This window comes from Macrotis lagotis, chromosome 2, assembly GCF_037893015.1.
Source record: "Macrotis lagotis isolate mMagLag1 chromosome 2, bilby.v1.9.chrom.fasta, whole genome shotgun sequence".
Lineage (NCBI taxonomy): Eukaryota > Metazoa > Chordata > Mammalia > Peramelemorphia > Peramelidae > Macrotis > Macrotis lagotis.
In genome coordinates, this window is record NC_133659.1 from 73,510,245 (window position 1) to 73,529,259 (window position 19,015).

Sequence of the window (19,015 nt, forward strand, 5' to 3'; positions counted from 1 at the left end):
TTTCCCCCACTCTTGCTTCCCTTCTCTCACCTCCCATAGAAGGCATTCTGTTAGTCTTTACATTGGTTCCATGTTATACATTGATCTCAGTTGAATGTGATGACAGAGAACTCAAATCCTTAAGGAAGAAAAATAAAGTATGAGACAGTAAAATTACATAATAACATAACATTTTCCCCCCTAATTTGAAGGTAATAGTCTTTGTTCAAAGCCCATAATTCTTTCTCTGGATACAAATGGTATTCTCCATTGCAGATAGCCCAAGATTGTCCCTGGTTGTTTCACTGATGGAATGAGCAAGTCCATCAAGGTTGATCATCACCCCCATGTTGCTGTTAGGATATACAATATTCTTCAGGTTCTGCTCATCTCACTTAGCATCAGTTCATGCCAATCCCTCCAGGCTTCCCTGAATTCCCATCCCTCCTGATTTCTAATAGAATAGTGGTCCATGACATACATATACCACAGTTTGTTAAGCCATTCCAATTGAAGGACATTCACTTAATTTCCAATTTTTTTGCCACCACAAACAGGGCTGCTATAAATATTTTTGTACAAGTGATGTTTTTACCCTTTTTCATCATCTCTTCAGGGTATAGACCCAGTAGTGGTATTGCTGGATCAAAGGGTATGCACATTTTTGTTGCCCTTTGGGCATAATCCCAAATTGCTCTCCAGAAAGGCTGGATGAGTTCACAGCTCCACCAACCATGTATTAGTGTCCCAGATTTCCCGAATCCCTTCCAGCATTGATCTTGTCCTTTCTGGTTATACTGGCCAGTCTGAGAGTGCGAAGTGGTATCTCAGAGATGCTTTAATTTGCATTTCTCTAATAAGTAGTGATTTGGAGCAATTTTTCATATGACTATGCATCGGTTTGATTTCCTCAGTCATAAATTGCCTTTGCATATCCTTTGACCATTTGTAAATTGGGGAATGGCTTGTTTTTTTTGAAAATTTGATTCAGTTATCTGTATATTTTAGAAGTGAGTCCTATGATACACCTGCCCACCTATGACCATGTATAATGTATCTAACTCCAAAACAGCAAGGTGGAACTCCAAGAAATGGAGTAATCCCATGATTTGCAAATCAGTACCTTGCAAAGAAAGCAATTAATAAACTGCTCTCTGATTTACTGACACTGTCTCTGACCTAGTTTGTCATGCCCAGGTTAGAGATGGCTCAGTAAAAATTCAGTCAACATCCCACACCATCAAACAAAACGTTCCATAAACACTTCCAAACTCAACATCCACAGTAGAACTTATTATCCCCCTCTTCCCCAACCCTGTATCTAACTTCCTTGTTTTTGCTGAGGGCAACACCATCCACCGGGTTCCTCAGTTCTGAAACCTTGGAGTCCTATCCCTCCCATCCATTAGGTGGCCCAGTTTGTCAATCTCCCTCCCATCAAATTCTTTCTCTCCATTCACAGGGTCATGACCTTAGTCCTCATTACCTCCCACTCTGACTTTTCTCAAATCCTTCCCTTGTCTTATCCATCTTCCCTATAGTTGCTGAACTGATATTCTTTGGTCTGATCACAACACTCTCTCTCTTTAGAGGTGCCATGGTCTCCTGTTTGCATATAAAGTAAAAAATATAAACTGCTACATCTGGCTGAAAACACTTAACAATTTTTCAGATTTACTCTATATCCTTCTCCAGGAATTCTGCAATTCAGCCAAAGTGGCCTTGCTTACTATTTCCCATTGATGATAAGAGTCTATGCAGATCCCTTTTCATCCCTCCTCAATTTTGCACAGGTATTAATGCCCCCCACCTTTGAAAATTACTTTGTACTTGCTATATCTTGACCTCATCCTAAAGAAGTAAGCGCTCAGAGGGCAGCTAAATGGATAGAGCATAGACCTTGGAGTCAGGAGAACCTGAGTTCAAATTCAGCTTCAGAAGTTTGATACTAGCTATGTGACCTTGGGAAGGTCACTTAATCCTATTGCCCCACAAAAAAAAAAATAAGTTTTTTGAGGGCAAGGGCTGCTTGGGAAATAAGCACTTAAATAATACTAGTTTAAGCAATGTATCTGAAGACAGCAATCATGTCTCTTGCACACCAAACCTTTTCTCTGGCATGTTAAAGATCCTTATTAACCCATCCACATAACAGGATTTTGATGATCTCTTTACCACTTATTTATCACTACTTCCAGACATTGTCCAGCTTCTTAAAGAATCTCTTAAAATGTGGTGTCTAGAACTAAATACAATATTATACACATGAGCTGACTAGTAGTATTCAAGACACAGTACAAGATTTTAAGGAACACGTATGACATGCACAATAAACACCTAGCTTTGTGGTGCTCCTTAAGACTAACTTCCTGTGGTTACAATTAATAATATTTATTTAATATTAATAAATAATACTTAATATTACTTATTAATATTAATATAACTGATGATATTTATAATAAATCAATGATATGCACCATCAAGAGGCCTTTTGATTCCTCACTTGTTACTGATCCCCTACTTTCACTATGCTTTGTGGGTATTTGTATCCTATATTTTCTCTTTACTTATCTCTGAAGATGTAATATTTCCCTCATAGAACCTAAGTTTCTTGAAGGTAGAGATGATCTTAAAAATACTAGATTACTATTAAGAAAGAGTCAGGAAAGACCTAGGTATACATTCTGCTTTTGACACTGACTATGTAATCACATACAAATCACTTCACATTTTTTTGCCTCATTTCCCTTATCTGTAAAATGGAGTCAATAAAAATACCTATTTGTGAGGATCAAATGCAATAATATACATAACATAACATGCTTTATAAATATCACAGTATTTAATCAATATGTTGAGTACTATGAAAGTACCAGCTATAAAAACAAAAAAAAATCTAAAAAAAAAATAAAAAACAAAAACAAAAAATCTCTTATCTTAAGGAAGTCTATATCTTATTGGGGGAAACAATATAAACATATGCAATGTTTGTGTCAAACATAAGGTAATTTTTTAAGTTATACTTTCAGCTGAGAGAGTAGAAAAAGCTTAAGGCAGAAGGTGAAAATTGAGCTGAGAAGGTATTTGGGAATTCTAAGAAAGTTGGGATGAGGGGCAGTGACAAGGAAGTGGAGCCAGCCTATGCCAAGGAACCAAGATAAGAGATAGAATGTAATATTGCTGGCAATAGCAAATAAGTCAGTTTGGCAGGAAGATAGGATGTATAAAGGAGAATAATTTGCAGTAAGCCTGGAAGGCTAGACTGGAGCTAGATTGTGAAAGACTTCAAATGCCAAAACAGATGACTTTATAAGTTTATCTTGAAGGCAAATGGGTAGCCCCTGAAACATTTTGAGAAGAGTGACAAGACCATATAAATGTCAGCTAAAAAGGTACAGAGACTAAGGAATCAAAGGCAGAAGATGAAGAAAAGCTTCCTAAAGATATTTTTTGAAATAGTCTATAAAGAATGGGTAATAATTAAGCAGAAGAGGGCTGGGAGGACAAATATCTCAAGCATCTTGAAAAGACTGAACCACAGGCTTGGAAATATCATTATATGGTAGCTTAGTTAAAGTATATAAAGAAGAGATTAATAGAAAATTATTATTTATATAATTATAATAATTAACAGTAAATTAATAGGAAATGTTAACTGAAAAGAATGTTCCTGTTTACTTGACTGGGCATATTTCTTTCAGGTTTATTTTCTTCTTTTTGAATAGTGATAATGCGGAGAGAGGAAAAAAAACAAAGACAAGTACATTGAAAAAAATTAAAATTAAATTAAAAAAAGGAAATGTAGCATCAAATTGTACAAGACTTTTAAGACAAGAGGACGGGACTGATTCTGATTTAGTTATAATCAAAACTATGTATAAGATTATTTTGGTAGTGGCACAAAAAAATGAATTTAGAAGGCAGTTATTGCTGTAATTCAATGGTTCTTAACCTGATTCCATGAAATTGTTTTGAAAAAAACTTTGCCAACTATATTTCAACAAAAATGGGTCTCTTTTATGATCCTATATATTTTATTTTATGCAGTTAAAAACATTTTTCTGAGAAGAAATCTACAGTTTTCACCTGACTGCTTAAAAGGCAAGCTAAGAAAGTCCTGACAGAGTTCAGGCTATAAGCAAGGTAGGCTGGAACCAGACTGTGAACTTAGAATGGTTTCAGTGGGAATGGAAAAAACTGATTCAACAGATTGTTTTACAGAAGAAATCAATACAACCTAGTTAAATGACTGGGTATTTTAGTAAGATATTATAAACACGGAAAACGTGCTACTATAAGAAGAATAGAAAGATGAATAAATTTAGAGGAAAAAGTTCATGAATCTGTGCAACCAGTTAGCAGTTGACAGGGATAGAGTTGGAGAAAATGAAACTTTGGTGAATACAATCACTTATTAAAATAGAAGCAAATAATATGTGTCTATTAAAACTTGATGAACTCAGGTTTTCTTCTCAATTTTTTCTTACCACCCTCCCCAGGCAGAGCCCTCCAATTCCATCCCAAAGGTCTACAGCATCCCCTGGTGGAAGGCCCAGGGACTGCACGCTGGCTCACCACTGGCTTCTCTTGCAGACTTATTTTTAATCTAAGAGTTGTAGTCACAACTTCACAAGTTCAGGCTATAACCCTATTTTTCAAAATCTAAAAATCAATTGCCCTGGCTACTGTAAATTTCCATTGGGAACTTCAGACTCCAACATAACATGAGCAGAAGAGGGAAAAAAGTAAGTTCTCTATGACAAATTGGCTTAGGTATTGTTCAAAAACAATAATTCTGGGAATGTCATTCTACAAAGGAAACAAAATGAAGGAAATTTAAACCAATATTCTTTAATAGCATAATTCATAATAAATAAACAGCTTCCATGACAAAAGACATAGGCTGAAAAAATCACAATGTCTTTTTTCTTAAGTGGGGCAAATTCAATTATATATCTCCCCCACCAAACCCCAAGTGCCTGCTATGTGTAAAGTTCTGGTCTAGTTGCTGGGAATATAAAGATGAGTAAGATATAACTCCTACCCTCAATAAGTTTACAATTTAATTGTCTTGATATAATGTAAAGAAATTAATAAAAAAAATTCTAGAATTTTAGAGTTGGAAAAAGCCTCAATAGTCATTTAGGCTAATCCATATACCAATGGAATCATATTAGTAGAATAACTAGTACCAACCCAGTCCCATTCTGAATATCTCCAAGAAAAGAAAACTCACTACACCTAGAGACCATCCATTCCACTTTTGGACAGCTCTAATTGATGTGGAATTTTTCCTGAATCAAACTTTTTTGCAACTTCCATCCACTGCTCCCGGCCGTACTCTTTACAAACAAAGAGGAGCTAGTCTCTTTTCCACTCTTTTATCAGAGTACTTCAAATATCTACAGCAGATAACTTCCATTTCTATCTCTTCTACTAACTAATGGCCCACCTTTTCTTCTCCAAGTATTCTTTCAACTATTATCATATAACCTGGACTCCTTGTTTATCCCTTTGAATATTCTCAAACTTCACAATGTTCCTTTAAATCATGGGGTTCAGAACTGAACATAATACTCCAGATGAGGTCTGACAGTATAGAGTACCACAGAACTAATAACTATTCCTGGAATCTCGGCTGCCCTTAATGCATATAGAGATCCCATTAGCTTTTTTTGGCTGTCACATCACACTGCTGCCTCACATCACATTTTAGATGCACTAAAACTCTCAGAATTTTTTCAAGACTACTATCTAATCTTGTCCCTTCCATTCTTATACTTGTGAAGTAAATTTAGCCAAGTATAAGACTTAAAAATTATTCCTGCTGAATTTCATATTGTTTTTACAGTTAGTCCAATGCTCTAGCTTGTAAAGATTCTTTCGGATCCTGATTTTCATCTATTATGTTAACTAGTCTTTCTTTCGTGTCATCTTCAAATCTGAAAAGCTTCCATCTATGCATTTATATTCAAGTGATTATTTAAAATATTATTCAAAGGTGGCTAGGTAGCGCAGTGGATAAAGCACTGGCCCTGGAGTCAGGAGTACCTGGGTTCACATCCGGCCTCAGACACTTAATAATTACCTAGCCGTGTGGCCTTGGGCAAGCCACTTAACCCCATATGCCTTGCAAAAACCTAAAAAAAAAATAATTATACAGCACAGAGACAAGCACATTTTAAAAATCAAATTTTTTTAAATGAAAAAGTTTTCAAATGACTATCATATTACTTTTTTTTAAACTTCTTTGTTTTTCTATTTTAAATTGTTTTAATCAAGGCAATGGGGTTAAGTGACTTGCCCAAGGCCACTCAGCTAAGTAATTATTAAATGTTTGAGGTCAAATTTGAACTCAGGTCCTCCTGACTACAGGGCCAGTGCTCTCTCCACTGCAGCACCAAACTGCCCCTATCATATTACTTCTAATGAAATGATACACAATAAATGAAATAGGAGCAATGAAGAAAAAAATAGATGGCATCAATAGTCAACCAAATTGTAGAGTTTTTGAATAACTGATTACTATAAAATTGCTAGTCAAAGGAAAAATGATCTCTTCAATTAAATTTGTATACATAAAATATAATGATGTCAGGAGTAAAAGGTTTTTGTTCAATTCATTAGACATTCTTCAAACAAGAGTTGGAATCAGATGACCTGACAAATAATTTTTGCTATTACAAGACCTTGTCTCTGGGTCTGTTTTCTCATCTAAAAAAATCAAGAGGAAGAATTAAATAACAATATACATTATCACTAAAGTTCAAAGATGAACAAATTAACAGATCACGATCTGAGCAGATATTTCTACTCTCTACTGGTTGAGTGACTGAGATGGCATCAAAGCAATGTTTGTTGATGCTGATAAGATGACTAAATGTTCTGGCAGTTGAAGTATGAAGATTCAAAGCCACTGGGCATGGGTAAATCACTTAATCTTTCTTTCTTTCCTTTTCTTTCTTTTTTTTTTTTTTTGGTTTTTGCAAGGCAAACGGGGTTAAGTGGCTTGCCCAAGGCCACACGGCTAGGTAATTACTAAGTGTCTGAGGCCGGATTTGAACCCAGGTACTCCTGACTCCAGGGCCAGTGCTCTATTCACTGCGTCACCTAGCCACTCCTCAATCTTTCTATATCAAATGGGGATGATACTAATAGCAACTTCTTCCTAGAATTGTTGTGAGCATCAAACCAGGGAATGCATAAAAGTATATTGGCAAGTCTTGAAGGGCTCTATGAACTACTGTTACTAGCTCAGAGAAATGATTGTTATTATATTATTATCACAGAGTAATTAATAGTTGCTATTTGTATACCATGTATGGCTTACAAAATGCTCTAATACAGTATCTCATTTGATTTTAAATTCTTGGATTTTTTTTTAATAACTAATCTTCATAAAAGTTGTTTTTGGGGGTGGCTAAGTGGCACAGTGGATAGAGCACTGGCCCTGGAGTCAGAGTACCTGGGTTCAAATCCGGCCTCAGACACTTGGTAATTACCTAGCCGTGTGGCCTTGGGCAAGCCACTTAGCCCCATTGCCTTGCCAAAAAAACTAAAAAAAAAATTGTTTTTGTTTTGCAAGGCAATGGGGTTAAGTGACTTGTCCAAGGTCACAGAGCTAGGCAATTATTAAGTGTCTGAGGCCAGATTTGAACTCACGTGGCTCCTGACACCAGGGCTGGTGCTCTGTCCACTGCACCACCTAGCTGCCCCCCCATAAAAATTGTTAAAGCAAGTCAGACTCAAATACCAACTTCTATGTCCAAAGTGTACACGTGTGTGTGTGTGTGTGTGTGTGTGTTAGTTTAATAATCAAGAAAGGGATATACTATACAAATCAGTTATTGGAGGGAAAGAAAAAGAGGCAGAAAGGAAGAGCAGGGGTTATAGTACAAAGATGGCATTATAAATGTTACCTTAAATAACCTCAAATATGTCAGAAAACATAAATGTCTGACAGTCACAGAACCAGAGGTGCGAGCAGGTCAGGGTTAATAAATAAGTCAAGTTAAGATGTTAACTTCTGCTCAGGCAATAGGCACAGTGGATGGAGCACTGGCCCTAAACAGGAGGACCGGAGTTCAAATTCAGCCTCAGACACTTACTTACTTAGTTGTAAGACCTTGGGCAAGTCACTTAACCCCATTGCCTGGCAAAAAAAAAAAAAACCAGAAACAACAACAACAAAAAAGAAATGATCTTGAGGGAACCTTTCAAATGTATCAGTAGATAGACAACAATGTTAGGTACTGATATTCCATGTGTGAGAAGCACTACTCCTCATAAGATCCCCAGATATCCCCTTATCCTCCCCTCACCAAAAAAATATTGTTTACCTTCTAAAGCCTGAAAAAGGCTTTGCACTGTACAGTTAAATAAAGATAAAATGCTCTAAAATTACAAACCCTGCTAAAACATTTCAATGTGAATGAATTTCAGTTAGTTCCATTTAATCAGTTAATAAAAAGAACAAGTATAAAGTAATTATCAAATATTCTCTAGTTTTTCAGTAGAGAAAAGAATAATGAAAGCAGCAATAGGTCCTATAGGATTTGTGTAGTAAAAGAGGAGGCCAATGACCAAGGGTAACTTCTGGAGCTTTCTCAGTTCGGCCTTAGCTTCAGATAGTTCAGGAAATGTGCACAAAATTCAGGCTCTCTTCCCCTCTAGCCTAGCAATGGCCTCTTACTTGGATTCCTGCCTAAAGAATCTCCCTTACTCTAATCCATCCTCTACATTGCCACCAAAGTGATTTCTCTAAAGCTCAAGTCCAACTATACAGTACTTACCCCACTCAGTAAATTCCAGGGGCTTTCAATTACTCACAGAATCAAATATCTTTTCCTATATTTCATCTACCAGATCTAATCCCTTAAATCTATTCATCACTTCTACTTCATATTCAGAAGAGATGTTATTTGGGTCACATCTATAATGGTCCAGTAGTTTTCTCTAAAATTTAAGTCTGAATTTAGCAATAAGAAACTCATCATCTGAGTCACAATCAGTTCCAGGTCTTGTTTTAACTGACTGTATGAAATTTCTCCATCTCTGGCTGCAAAGTATAAAATCAATCACACTTCTATAGACCATCTGGTTATGTCTATATATAGAATCACCTTTTCAATTGCTGAAAAAAGAGTGTTTGCTATATGACAAGGTTCTTATCCTGACAAAAGTCTATTAGACTCTGCTCTGCTTCATTTTGTTCTCCAAGTTTGCCTGTTATTCTCATTATCTTTGATTTTAGCATCCCAATCCCACATAATGAATGTGATGTCTTTTTTTATGTTATTTCTAGATGACATTAAAGGTCTTCATAAAACCAATCAACTTCAGTCTTTTCAGTATCAGTGGTTAGAGCACTTATTATTATGTATTACTGTACTATTGAAGTTTTCCTTGGATTCAAATAGATATCATTCTGTCATTTTTGAAATTATACCCTAGTATTGCTTTACTCACTCATTTACTGAAAATGAGGAAGCTCCATTTTTTCTAAAGGATTCTTGCTCACAGTAGTATATATAGTGATCATCTGAATTAAAGGCATCCATTTCCTGTCTATTAAGTTCACTGATATCCAAGATGTTGATGTTTAATCTTTCCATCTCCACTTTGACCAAATCTAGTTTTACCTTGGTTTAATAGATCTTAACAATTCCTGGATTCCTATGCAACACTGATCTTTATGGTTTCAGATTTTCTTTATTCATTGGAAGGTCAAATACTGAAGCTGAAGTTTAACTACTTTGGACATATAATGAGAAAATGGGACTCATTGGAAAAGACTCTATTGTTGGAAAAAATTGAAGGCCAAAGGGAAAGGACATGGAAGATGAGGAAATTAAGAGACATCCAAACCTGGTTCTTTCCCTGTCTTCCTACATATTGCTGAGCTGTGGCAGAGTTAAGACAATTGTCAGCGGCCTGTGGTCCCTTCTCCCACCCAAGGAATCTCTACTTTCCCTCAAGACACAGCTGAAGTACAACATTCTCAAGAAGTCTTTCTTAAGTCTCTAAACAACCTTGTATTTATTCTGTATAAACCTATATATGTTGAGTTATCTCTTTAAGTATTTAAGTCCCTTGAGGGCAAGGAGTTTTTTGTATCTCTGCTTCTTTTCTTCAAAATGTCTACTTGGTAGCAGTCAAAAATAATAAATACTTACTGACTGATTTTTGCTCTACAGATCCAAAATTCAAATTTAAAAATCTTAAGTATTTGTGCAGAATATTCTGCTAGGTGTTTAGTTAAAATAATCTTGTCTTCATAACACTTAAGATTCTAGTGATAGTGATGAAAATAGCTAGCACTTCAATCTCATTTAAGGTTTCTAAGACGCTTTACACACAGCATCTCATACGATCCTCACAACAACACTGTGTGAGGTAAGTATTATTAAACTTATTATATAGATGAGAAAACTGAGGCAGAAAGAAATGACTTGGCCAGGGTCACACAACAGGATTCCTGTCCACATTCAGCTCTCTATGCATCTGCCATCTATGACACATAGTTCAAACATTCATCATTTTTTTTCAATAAGGAAAAACTTAGACATCATTCATTAATTTCTGTAACAAAAACAAGTAAACAAGATTTCATTACCTGTTGATCAACCTTTTAGTGATGAATCTCAAAGAACAGAAACATGTTCCATGGACAACAAGAATGTGTTTATGTGCGAAGTCTCAAGTGGCTGGTAGGACTCTATAGAGCCAGCATGTAGCTAGCAAACCCTTCAAGAAGCCAAGATCAGATAAGACATGTTTAAGGTATACAAAAGAGGTGCAAAGAAAATATGATGTTCTGGGATTTATGAGGATTTTGTTGGGTTGATTGTTTTTTTCTTCTCTTTCCCAAAGATTTTGGTTACTTTAAGTAAAAATATAGTTGAGGTCTTATGAAAATCATCAACTAAGTCTAATATAGTTAAAGATGATTTTTCCCCACCATGGTTAACTTCTACATGTATCCCTAAAGCCAAGAAATCCCACTACTTTTCATGCAATTTAGTGGAATTTGGGTTTTCAATTAAAGCCTAAAGAACCCTTTAAACTAGAAAAATCTAAAATGAGCAAATGGAAAGATTTATTTTAGTTTCCAGTTATCACTGACTCCGGATAAATCTTTTCCACTCTATGACACAGCCCTTTTTAAACCTGAAAAATACAAAACATGATCCCTAATTAGCACCAAGGCCAGAGGAGTTGCTCAAAGTCTGTGTTCTCACTGGAAAGACATATTTCTCAGGGGCCATGGAGCTCCCTCTATAAATAAATCATGGGTGTCCAAACTTTGGGCTGCACTGTCCAACAAAAACTTGTCAAGAGTTGCATACAGAATTTAACATTTATTTATGAAGACAATGTAAACCCATATAACCAATGAGTATAATAATAAAAGTATGTAGTAAAATACAATAAAAATAATGAGAGTAATAATAAAACATTTGCTTTTTTTAAACAAAAAATAAGAATATTCTATCTTTAAACTGAATCTGCTTTTTCAGTACCAGTTGATATCTATATCTGATTCAATAAAGGTTGTTGTGTGGAATATTTTCAACGTGCTTATCAGAAATTTTGTTCTATTTTTATTTTTTATATGCTTCATGTGAGGAAAATGTTGCTCACAAATATATATACTACCCAAAAGAGATGTTATGAACAGTACATGTTTATGAAATGCCATATTTTTTCTTTAGGCAGGTATAAGTTATAAAAATTTATAAAAACATATGATTGTAACTATAAATTCTATTTGCAAGTTTCCACATAGTGTGTTAATGTCAACTGAGAGTGAAGTAGCAATTATACGAAAATACAGTTGGGATTTTCTAAAATCTTGAAATTATTCTCAAAGTCCTGGGACAAAATAGTAATTAATGCTGCACACAATAAAAACATCTACTGCAATTACAAGTTCATATAATGTTCAAAATAAAGACTAATTACCATATGCATATATAAAACAAAACCAAAAAAAAAAAACCTATGGTGGTCTGTGAGATCACATAATATTAAGTGAAAAAGTCTGAGTCATGTTAGTTAAGGGTTAAGCTGATCTGTGATCTTGCAATGTTGGTGAATGTGCTCACCCCTTCCTTCACTTTCCAGTTCTTCAACACTGGCCACATATGAATGGCTTTGAGGGCCTAATGTGGTCTATGGGCCATAAGTTGGAGACACCTGCTTTAAATCCATAACCTTACAACCCAATTCGCCAAGCCTGTCTGACTAGCTGTACTTATCAAATTTCCTAAAGTATAATGTTTGTACTCTCATAGTTGTTTTCCATCCAAAATAAAGTATTTTGATGCACCCAAATAAAAACACAACTACTAGGATAGACCTCAGAATATCTGGAAATTCCACAGAAGCAATAACACAAAGACCCCAAATCTACCAGGTTCACTGAAAGGCTTCTGTCCTCTCTGCTGTAGCCTCAGATTAGTCATCTATAAAACATCTGGCTTGGGAGGAATGAAGGAAAGTTGAGCTAAAAACAAGATGACCTCTCTAGGGGCGGCTAGGTGGCACAGTGGATAAAGCACCGGCCCTGGAATCAGGAGTACCTGGGTTCAAATTCGGTCTCAGATACTTAAAAATCACCTAGCTGTGTGGCCTTGGGCAAGCCACTTAACCCCATTTGCCTTGCCAAAAAGCTAAAAAAAAAAAAAAAGACGACCTCTCTAAAGACTGAGCTCTACAATTCCTTGTCTATTCATAAAACAACAAACTCACCTTGGCATGTCAACTTTAGAGTCCATTCTCTGAGAATAAATGCTTTTTTTGTTTATAAATTATTTATTCAATAAACATTTATGAAGTGTCTATGAAATGCACATTACTGAAAGATAGAACATAAAAACAGTGATAAGGAATGTACATCAATGTACAAAATACAAGCACTGAAGAGGAATACAGTGCCACAAAAATGTCTCTGATTTACCTATATTTTAAAAGAGGAAGTTGTCAGTTATTCAACAACTACTATTAAAAACTTCCTAGGTGTCCAGGCATGGTACTACAAAGAAAAATAAAACTGATGTCTGCTCTCAAGGAGCTCCTATTCTAATGGGGGAAATAACCTGTAAAAAACTAGTTACACACAGGACTCTCTACAAAGTAGATGGAAGGTACAGGAAAACCTTTCTGAAAAAAGCAGTGACAGTTTTATAAGTTCTGCTTATCCCAAACCATCTTTTCTTCATTTTTCTTCCAAACACCAAAGAGAAGTTCTTATTAAGCCAGTGACTCTAGACAAATGTCACATCATTTCTTAACTATTACAAGTGTGGTTTGAGGGGCCCAGCTTTCCTGGCTGCAGTGTTTCTTCTAATACAGTCTCCTAAGGACACTATACCTTTACTCCCCTCCTTCCTTCAAATCTATTCCAGCCTCCAAAAGTTGAAAGGTGAAGTACGTGTTTGTTACAAGAAGGGGCAAAAAAGAATGAGAGAATCCTCAAGGTCGAACTGGAAGTGATCTCACAGGACCTTTTAGAGGGAGGAATCTGTGACCCAGGGAGGAAAAAGCAGGACATCCAGGAAATGTGTGCTGTAGCCCTCACTGTTCCCTCTCCTGTTCAAACACACAAAGAAAACTAACATGGGAACCAAACGTACATACCGCGCACTTGCTTTGTTTATTCTTTTTCCTTTTGTTCTACTATTCCTCCTCCACCTTGATTCATATTTATCTGTCCTCACTCCATTCTCCTGCTCCAAGAGAGGCTAACTTTTGATCACAGTAGTATCTGAACACAGACTCAGTTTCTCAAGTGGTTCTAAGGCATAGAAGAGTTGCTTTTCTCTCCTTACTTACTGCAGACCACAAAACTTTAGTTTTTACCAACTTCTTTGAATTCACTCGTCAGTCATAACCAAAATCATAAGCAGCATCCACCTACTGAATGGTTCCATGGAGATGGAGAACAGATAAGCCCATACCTAGTAACAAAAGATATAAATTCCAGATGCAGGGGAAAATAATCCACTATCCATTAGCACTGAATTGGAAAATTCCTTAACTCTCAAACCCTGAATAGGGAGCAACTGATAATAGGACTCAGATAAGTCCTATCAGGTATGTGGCTTGGTGAATAAGCTGCTAGAGTGGAAATTAAGAAGACCTAAATTCAAATCTGGCCTAAATACTCTCCAGCTATGTGACTTTGGGCAGTTAACCTATTGCCCCAGTTTCCTCATATGTAAAAGGGGATAACAGTACCTACCTCCCAGAACTGTTGTGAAGATAAAATTAGATAATATTTGTAAAGCATTCTGTAAACCTTAATGAGCCCTATACATGCTAGCTATTGTTATTCCATTATTTTCAGTTCAACCCACATTTATTGATAGAAAATTTAAGGGGTTATGCTGGCCCTGAAGGAAACATAAAATTAATATGATAGGGTTTCCTGCCTACAAAAAATTTCTTAACGGATTGAAGAAGGCAATTAAACAACCAATTTTAAAAATATGAATTAAAAAAGCCTGGAGAAGAGGAACTGCTAGAAGCAAGAAGGGAAATAAATGTTCTCAGAAGAGTCGAATTTGGGTGGCTAGGTGGTGCAGTGGATAGAACACCAGCCCTGGAGTCAGGAACACCTGAGTTCAAATCCTGCCTCAGACACTTAATAATGACCTAGCTGTGTGGCCTTGGGCAAGTCACTCAACCCCGTTTACCTTGCAAAAACCTTAAAAAAAAAGTTGAATTTGCCCTAGAATCTGAAGGATAAGAAATAAACAGTCAAATAAATATTAAACACCTACAGTGTGAGCTTATGTTATCAGGCACTGTTCTAATGGCTGGGAATACAAAGAAAGGCAAAAGGAACTGACAGTCTAACACATGAGACAACGTGGAAACAAATACTACAAACACAAGTTAGAGTAAAGTAGAAGATACACTAGAATTAAAGGGAAACAGAAAAGTCTGACAATGAAAAGGTAAAAAAAAAATTTGCCTAAGTAAAGGCAAAAGTAGAAAACCATGGACTATTTTGGTGAATGGCAAATAATCTGCCTCCAATTCCTGTTTTCTCACATATACATTCTTAACACACTTTGATTCCTTGTCACTGCTACCATTTGCCCAGCTTCTCCTAACAATATATCTGTGGTAATCCAATACTTCTGATATCCTTAACTATCATTATGCAAAATATCATAAGGTTTGAACATAGACAAAAAGTAGTTCAAGCATGTTATACAAGTATAATTTGTAGCAATTTAATAGTTATGTTGTTTAATCATCCATAAATAACTTTTTGATACAAACAAAAAACTAAAACATTTCCTTATTGACCATTTTCCTTTTCTCAGTTCTATCAGATCGCTGCATGTTACTGGTTAAAGGAAGATACTTATGTTCACCAAATTAACTATTACTCTGTGGGAGTGCTATTCTTTTACAAATCACCACCTCAAACTAGACAGTAAAACCCACGCTTCCTTCTGCTAAATAGAAGTTAAAGAACTCATGACATTTTAAAAGGAATGGAGGATAACCTTGCTGTCCTCCTCCACATTTCATCTTTCAGTAGAATTTACAATATTCAAAGCTGTGTACACCCACCATTCAGGAGAACTGGAGAAAAAAAACTAAATAGGAAGATTTCCTTTTAGCATAAAGTTGTTAAGAATATATATATATGCAAGTTTACAATGTCAGTCGTTATTTTCACTGTTGTCTGATTCTTTGTGCTTCCATTTGTGATTTTCTTGACAAAGATACTGAAGTATTCTGTCATTTCTTCTCCAGCTCATTTTACAGATGCAGAAACTGAGGCAACAGGATCAAGAAACTTGCCATGGGTCATCCAGCTAATAAGTGTCTGAGGCTGGATTTGATCTTAGGTCTTTCTGGTGCTCTATGTACTGTACCACCTAGCTGCCCATTATTATTATTACTTGTTCCTTATTTTTTCAAATGCTTACTGATGTGCTGGGAAAAAGGAATACAGACAAAAATAAAAAACACTGCCCTCAAAAAGTTTATATTCTTCTGAGGAGAAAACACACCACAGACACACACACATACACACACACACACACACACACACACACACGTGCATCAACACCAATCTCTAGGGAAAACAAGGTACCAACAAATGGAGTAATTACTAAAGACAATAAAGGAGACAGCACTGTAAAGAAAGTTAGGAATGGTGTAAGGAAGAGGTGAAGAGGAAGACTTCCAGACCTGAGGTACTGATAAGTCTGTTCAAGGAACAGAGCCTGGAAATGGAATGTAAAGTAAAACAATGTTAATGAAACCTAGAAAAATAGGCTTAAAAAACCTTTAAATATCAAATAAGTGAGTTCTTATTTTATAGTTACAGCAAGAGGGAAACAATGGAACTTCTTAAGGCAAGGGAATAAAACAATTTCAGAACAATCACTTCAAAAGTAATGTGGAAAATAGCAAAGAGTTCAATTAAAAGGTTATATCAACAGTCCAGGAAAGAACTGGACTAGGATGGTTATGGTGTGAGTGGAGATGAGAGGATAGCAGCTGTTGGAGACAATGAGAGAACTCAGAACCAACAAGATTCATCAAATGATTCAATATGGGGGAAGGGAAAGGGAAGACTTGAAGAGGATCCCAAGGGATCAAGATGGAGAAAATAGGAGAGATTGGTCTGGGAGGCTTAAGAGATTTAAAGTAACAATGTAAACAAAAAAATAGAGTTTTATAAGAGGGAGGGCAAAGGAAGAGGTAGAAATGTTTATGATCCTTATAAAAATCATTATGGTCAGATAAAGAAATTTCAGAATTCTGGAATATGGCGTTAGTGCATTTGTAGGTGACAGCAAAATCAAGGACATGACAATCTTTGCATATGGCTGAGACAGCAGAGAAGTGGGTCATGCAAAATAAGTAGGTTGAGGAACTGAGTGGCTGGGTCTTTGAGGGAGACTCAATATGTATGTCAAAGTTCACTAATATGAAGGAAGGATTTGGGAAGGGAAAAAAATGGTGAGTCAAATATCAGACTCATTGAGAAAAGAAGGACAACAGCTATTGAAATTTTGATTTGGTAGAGGATATGAATTATATCAATCTCAAAGAAGAGGTTACTATCAGTGAGAACCTGGACATGGTCATTCAAATTCCCCTACCTCAAAGAGTGAGACAAAGGGAATGAGGGAAGGTACAGCCAGTAAATGGAAAGAGTGGTCAGGGAGACTGTAACAGTAACAGAAAGAGGATAGGAGTGGGAGCAGAAAAGGTTTAGGATAAAGGGAAGTTTGATACTGCAAGTACCTGGCACATAAACTTGAGAAATTCTTATCAAGGAAAAGATAAATGACATTTGGTTGGAATTTGGGGATGGAAGGGTTGAAAGGGATTGGGATAAGGAAACAACTGGTAAGGTCTGGATGTTGACCTAAAGGAGTTCAGAATCACTGGGATATTAGAGGGTATGACCAGATATGAGAATGTTCATCAATGAATGAAAAATGCCACTTCTCAGAGGAGACTGGAGTTTGGGCTGGAAGGCACAGAGTCAGATGGGAGGCCCCATATCTCTACTCATCTTCCCCCTGAAGGTTGCAGATTAGGCAAGAAATAGTGAACATGAGATAGAAGTGAACTTATATAGGAGACAGAAGTTTTGTTCTTTCTCCAATTTCTACATCTTCTTTCCTGAGTGAAATGGATGAATATTTCACAAAAGTACAAACTGCCCAGAGTAACAGAAGAGGAAATAAAATACTTAAATAAACCCATTTCAGGAAAAGAAATTGAAGAAACCATCAATAAACTCTGTAAGAAAATGTCTCCAGGTCCAGATGGATTTACATGTGGATTCTACTGAACATATAAGGAACAATTAAGGGGCTGGCAAAAGAGTTTGAAATGGAAGGCCTGAGGTCAAAAGGAGGTTGCTTTACATCCAGATTGGGAGATCAGGTTAAAGAGTCAGATGGAAGTTGCCTTGTATTGCACAACTGGAAAAGGCCAGCTGACTTCTAGGAGTCTTCCTTTGGGGGTGGGCAGAAATGGAAGGCCAGGAATCAGGGGACATATGCATATGCATACATACCTATGTAGGTGTGTATATATATATATATATATATATATATATATACATATGCATATATATTCACATATGCATACACACACAAACATATATATACGTATATACATATGTATACACACACACATACACAGGTGACTAGTCAAAGGGATCACATAGAGAAGTGGAACTATAAACTGACAACAGTATCTAGAGTCTTAAAAGTATATTTTTATAATAAAGCTGATTAATTACAAATTAAAAAGATAAAAAATTATCTTATAAGATCTGCCCCATTGCTCTAGCCTACAAAGATACTTTGGTATCCTAAATCTGCTGTCTTTACGAGCATCATGTAATCTGAAAATCTAAAATTTCACCAAAGTCTTTATCCAAGTAATTAATAAAAATGACATAGGGCTAAAAATGTATCCTGCAGCATACTATTGCAGACACTCCCTCCAGGCTGACATGAATCCACTATTCAACAACATTTGAGAAGGGAAGTAGGGTGGTGTTTCAGCGCATTCTGAATCTACCTATTATTACCCAACCTACATCTTTCTATCCTTGTCTAAAAAGATACCTTTAAAAAAAAAAACCATTAAATGCCTTGTTGATATTCAGGCATGCTCTATACATTTCCTGATTTACAAGACTTAACAATAAAGTCCAAAAAGGAAAGTAGTTAATAATAGCTCCCATTTATACATTATTTTATGGTTTAGAAAGCCCTTTTCCAATCCTGTAAGAGAGGTAATAGCAAGCATTATAATCCCTATTTTACAAAAGAGAAAATGAAGTCTTAAAGAAGTTGTGATTTACCCCAACTTTCAGAATTAGTAAATTCAGTTCTGGGAAACCCAGAGTGTTCTAATTCTACCCAAGTGCTATTTCCACTGCACCACACCATCTATAGCATGTAACAAGTTCTTAACTAGCTTGTCATGATATTAATTTAGTCAAACATTGATTAAGTGACTCCTTTTTGGAAAG

General features: G+C 36.0%; 1 protein-coding gene across 9 annotated transcripts in view; it reads right to left on the reverse strand.

Moving 5' to 3' along the window:
- The window catches only part of ABL2 (ABL proto-oncogene 2, non-receptor tyrosine kinase), a 106,241-nt gene that overhangs the window by 66,341 nt on the left and 20,885 nt on the right, over nucleotides 1-19,015 (reverse strand). For 2 of the 9 annotated variants that reach the window (XM_074222137.1, XM_074222135.1), the window contains exon 1: nucleotides 31-17,537. The exons of 6 other annotated variants lie outside the window; for them this stretch is intronic. In XM_074222137.1, the coding sequence (XP_074078238.1) occupies nucleotides 31-46 (16 nt within the window). In that variant the 5' untranslated portion in view covers nucleotides 47-17,537. Of the gene's footprint in view, nucleotides 1-30; nucleotides 17,538-19,015 lie in introns of those variants that run through there. One more of the 9 variants, XM_074222138.1, reaches the window with a different exon arrangement.